This window comes from Emys orbicularis, chromosome 13 (assembly GCF_028017835.1).
Source record: "Emys orbicularis isolate rEmyOrb1 chromosome 13, rEmyOrb1.hap1, whole genome shotgun sequence".
Taxonomy (NCBI): domain Eukaryota; kingdom Metazoa; phylum Chordata; order Testudines; family Emydidae; genus Emys; species Emys orbicularis.
The window spans coordinates 13,569,781-13,575,008 of NC_088695.1; the positions used below are offsets into that span (position 1 = coordinate 13,569,781).

Here is a 5,228-nt window from a genome sequence, read left to right on the forward strand (position 1 = left end):
GTGCATGACTGGGGGCTCTGTCCTATCTTGATTGCTAAATCCTTTCTCGCATTATACACACAAGTAGTCTCACTGAAGTCAATAGTCCAAAGTCCAAGCTTTGTCAAAGCTGCTAAAGGGATTTGGATGCCCTATACATATACGATTTAATACCAAACGAAGGATGTGCCAGTAGCTAGGACACTAGCTTGGAATTTGGGAAAACTACTTTCAGTTCCCTGCTCTGGTACATATTTCCTGTGTGAGCTTGGCTAAATTCTCAGATTGCAAGGCCAGAAGGGACCATTGTGATCATCTAGCCCAATCTCCTGTATAACACAGGCCATAGAATAATACCCAATATAATTCCTAGTGCAGATCGTTTAAAAAAAAAATCCAGGCTTGATTTAAACATTGTCAGTGATGGAGAATCCACTACAACCCTTTGTAAATTGTTCAGAGGGGGGCAGAGAGCTATGCTGTGTTTACACATGGATTAGCACCCAGGAGGCAAATTATGTATTTAGCAGCAGAGGGGAGATGCAGATTTGTTATGTCCTGCCCCTTGTGGGCAGTGCCTGTAGTGACTGGACATGGGGAACACTTCATCCAAATATTGCCAGCGGTGCCTCAACCATGTGCCCACATGCAGCCCCACTGACCTCAGCTAGGTTCCATATGAATGCAGGTGTACACCTAAATTAAGCAATTTGTAGAAGAAGGGCCTTAGTTTTCTATTTGCCGCAACCAGTAGCCTTACTTTCCTGCACCCCAATATTTGATATTACATTCAGCAGCCAGAGATAAACACATATTCAAAAATGACCAGCAATGACATTAACATTGTGATCATTATGTTTCAGATTTAACACCCCAAGGAGATGAGATAAGCCCACAGAGTTTGATGTTTCTCCAAAAATGACATTGCTGGTATGTAATTTGAGATCATGAGGTCTCAGAGTTGACACCACATTAAGATGAACGAGGGAAGAGCACACCACTCTTACAAGTATTGGTCTTGATTGTGCCCAGCCTTACCCCTTGTGCATTGTCCCTTTGCAATGTCAATGCAATGTAAAACTCTAGCAAATCAGAACTAGGGATTGCCATTTTCTGTTTCCATCTAGCACAATGGGGATTCATTATGGTTGGCTTCTAGGAGCTATGACAGTATCAATGTTTAATTCATGGATTTTAAGGCCAGAAGGGACCATTACAATCATCTCAACTGTACCTCCTGTGCAATACAAACCAGAGAGAGCCACCCGGTCATTCCTACATCAATTCTATATACTGTGGGGGCAGTTATATTGTGACACTGTGGTTGAGCTAGAGTTTATCTTTTAGAAAGAGATGTCTAATCATGATTTAAAGGTTTCTAACCATCAGAGGAGTGAAGTTCTGAAACAGCCTTCCATGGGGAGCAGTAGGGAGAAAAAAAACCTAAATGGTTTCAAGACTGAGCTTGATAAGTTTATGGAGGGGATGGTATGCTGAGACTGCCTACAATGGCATGTAGCCAATCTGTGTCTGCTAGCAGCAAAAATCCCCGATGTCCAGAGACGGGACACTAGGGGAGAGTTCTGAGTTACTACAGAGAATTCATTCCCAGGTTACTGGCAGGTGGGTCTTGCCCACATGCTCAGGGTCTAACTGATTGCCAGATTTGGGGTCGGGAAGAAATTTTCACCCAGGTCAGATTGGCAGAGGCCCTGGGGGGTTTTCACCTTCCTCTGCAGCATGGGACATGGGTCACTTGCAGGTTTAAACTAGTGTAAATGGTGGATTCTATTGAACTTGAAGTCTTTTCACCATGATTTGAGGACTTCAGTAACTCAGGCAGAGGTTAGGGGTCTATTACAGGAGTGGGTGGGTGAGGTTCTGTGGCCTGCAATCTGCAGGAGGTCAGACTAGATGCTCACGATGGTCCTTTCTTTCCTTAAAGTCTGAGTTTATGAGAAGGCCTCTGGTACCCTCTGCTGTGCCCTACAGCTGTCACAGGCAGAAGCTTAGGGGGCTGCATGCTTCTTTGCTTACCCAGCCAGGCCCCCACTCCAGCCAACCCTCCCGACCCAGGCCCCTCCCCACCACCCTGACCACTCCCCGCAGCAAAGCCCCCTGCTCCCAATCTGGCCAGCCCCACCCAGCTAGATTATTCATTCCTGAGGCCCCAAATGGGGTCATGGGCCCATGGCAGAGTAATATGTCACAGCCATAGACTCTTATTGTATATGTGTGGGGGGTTTGTTTGGTTTTGTGTTTTCAGAAAACCAGTGCCATTTGCACTAAAAATGTTGGATAAAACACTCAGCTCAGCCTACATGAGCAATGAAGATTTACTCTGGTTGTTAGAGAGCTCAAGTTTGGGATTTTAAAGGATTGTAAGGGAGGTGCCTAAATCCTATTAATTCTCCCATTGACTTTAAAACCCTAAACCAGAACAAGTCTACTATTTCTCTTCATTTGAATGTAAAGCCTCATGGGTCCAGAATCCAGGTCTGCAGAGCTACCAGATAGTTAACAGCTCCAGCTGCCTCCAAGCAGTAGGTGTAACCAGCTTGCACTCCACTTTCCATGACCCACTGTCTACACAGACCATGGGACATTCCATCTCCAGGGTTTGACAGGCAGCAGCCGCATGGCTCCTTGCCCTATGTAAACCCAAGAGGCACTCCAGAAAGTGTCCAAGCAACAGTGTGGATCTTCTGTAGCTGTTATGACTGTTCTTGTTCTATACTCTTGAACATCTGTCCTGAGCTTGGACTTTGTCTCCTGACTCAGACCCTGAAACCTGACTTGGACTCTGACACTCGGTACCGACCCTGGCCTGGAACTGACCATGAACTCCTCGTCTACTCCTAGCCTCAGGTTTGCCCCGGCTTAGACCCTTGGCCCTGACTGCCCTTGTTGAGATCCTGACATTGATAGTCTTTCAAATATCACTGGGGACTGGGCAGGTTGTGTAGAGTGATCTGAGTGTATTCCATGAGGAGTAGTCAGAGTTTATATGTGATGAAGTGGGAGTTTTCTATAATATTTTAATAAATGACATGTATGGCAGTGACTTACTTGCCTAGGCATTGCTACCAATGTAAAAGGGTTAAAGGGCTCTTGGGGCTGAACTGTAGTCACTGTCTTTGGGGGATAGGAATGGGTCATTAAGGAACATCTGGAACTGACCCATTTCAATGGAGGATCCAGAAACACTATGGGAGCCCCAAGGACTGAACAACTGACACCTTCCCATCGGCAACTCCAGCAGGTGGAATATGTGAACTCAGCATGGGTCTGCAGGAGGAGGAGGATTGAACAAGAGGTGTCAGGTTGCTGGGTTAAGGGCAGCTCAGCAGCCCTCACCTGGAATTGACAAAGGGAGAGAGACAAAAATGGATTCCACGGCAGCTTGGCTGGGTGGAGCGCTGTCTGGACCAGGATGGACTGCAGGCTGTGCTTCTCTATACCAACACAGGGACTCCCCAATGTTGTGTTCCAGTTGAAAAGGCTTCCTGGTGTCACTGTGAATGTTTGCTGAGGCGTATGGGTCCCTGAAGAGTGTAAAAGTCTCTGTGACCAGGGGTCTCCCTCAATTGGACTCGCTGTGCAGAGCTCATGGTGTGAAAGGCCACAAGGATTTAAAGAAAAGTTGGACCCTGTGGGGTTCTGGCACACTGAAGGGGTTCCTTTAAGGGACTGATTAAAGGTTGGGACATAGCATAGATCCTATGAGCCATAAAAGGTGAACATTAAAATAGGTAGTAGCCTACTTTAACTTACCCCATTTTATACTCTCCTGGTAGGCCAACCTACCTACCCACTCACCGTGTTGATATCTACCTGTCTACCTACATATACACAGGCTGGGATTTTTCAAGAAGCCTAAGGGAGTTAGTTGACAGTCAATGGGATTTGGGTACCTAACTCCCTTAAGCGCCATTGAATATGTAAGATCAGATCCAACTGGTCTCCCTTAGACTTTAAATATTCTCCTTAATTTCTTTGCATTGCTCCCTGTAAAGTTTTCTCAAATATAATCATGCCTTCCTCTCTCTGAGCCTTCTAACTTATAGGCCAGTTGTCTTCCAACTTCTTTCATCTCTGTACCACTTTGGGAGAGAGAGACTTCTTCCAATACTTCAGTCTCCCCAGTTCTTGGTTTTCAAAATATTCCTCTCTCCAGACCAGAAGGAAGGGTATCATAGGGCCAGATTTACAAAGATAGATGCCTACTGGGATTTTCAAAAGCATCCAGGCACATAACTCCCTTTGAAATCAGTGGGAGATAGGCACTTCTAGGTAATTATGCCGGCTGTTACTGAAGTTTTTATTCTCTCAGCGATGGCATATGACCGCTACGCTGCCATCTGTGACCCACTGTGTTACATGGACACAATGAGCAAAGGGATCTGTGTTCAGCTGGTGAGTGGTGCATGGGCAATAGGGTTCATAGATGCCCTTATTAACACTGTTTTTGCCCTCGAGTTGCATTTCTGTGGGCCCAATCAAATCAGCCATTTCAGCTGTGAGCTCCCTCCTCTATTACAATTGTCCTGCACTGACACCCTCACCAATCAAGTAGTGCTTTTTACTTCTGTTGTCATACTTGGATCAAGCTCCTTTCTCTTCACCCTGATCTCCTACATTCACATCATCTCCACCATCCTGAGGATACGCTCTGCGGAGGGCAGGCGTAAAGCCTTCTCCACCTGCAGCTCCCACCTTATTGTGGTTGGTTTGTTGTACTTGACAGCTTTTTTCCAGTACACAAAACCCAGCTCAGTCTCCTCTGTGGTGCTGGATGAAATGTTCTCCATCCAGTACAGCATTGTGACCCCCATGTTAAACCCCATTATCTACAGCCTGAAAAACAAGGAGGTGAAAACAGCTGTAGGGAAAATGTTGAGGAAATTCAAATTTCTCAAGTAGTGTTGATCTTATTTAAAAAAAGAATAAAAAGAGCATAGAACTGTGGATAACTTGTGTTTGGGAGATTCTCAGCTCAGGTATCTGACACTTTTGTTCAAGCCTCAGCTGGTCTAAATCAGTGTGGCTCCATTGAACTCAGCAGGCCACATCGCCATTGGGTAGAAGAGACACTGGAGCAAAGGGGACAGGATCCTGGATCTCCATCTAGGGTGAGTGCTAGAAGCACCAGGATCTAGAGCCATTCATGTGTGCACACACTCTCTCTCTCTCTATCCCTTTCAATCTGACACACTTACTTCAATGGACCTATGGCTAATTTATTCCAC

At 45.8% G+C, this 5,228-nt stretch overlaps 1 protein-coding gene across 1 annotated transcript; it reads left to right on the plus strand.

Annotated features, from left to right (window-relative positions):
- The first annotated feature begins 4,314 nt into the window (after positions 1–4,314).
- LOC135887463 (olfactory receptor 5A1-like) lies at positions 4,315–4,902 on the plus strand. The gene has a single exon (XM_065415214.1). It carries the CDS (start codon positions 4,315–4,317, stop codon positions 4,900–4,902), a length of 588 nt encoding a protein of 195 aa, XP_065271286.1.
- The last annotated feature ends 326 nt before the right edge of the window (positions 4,903–5,228 follow it).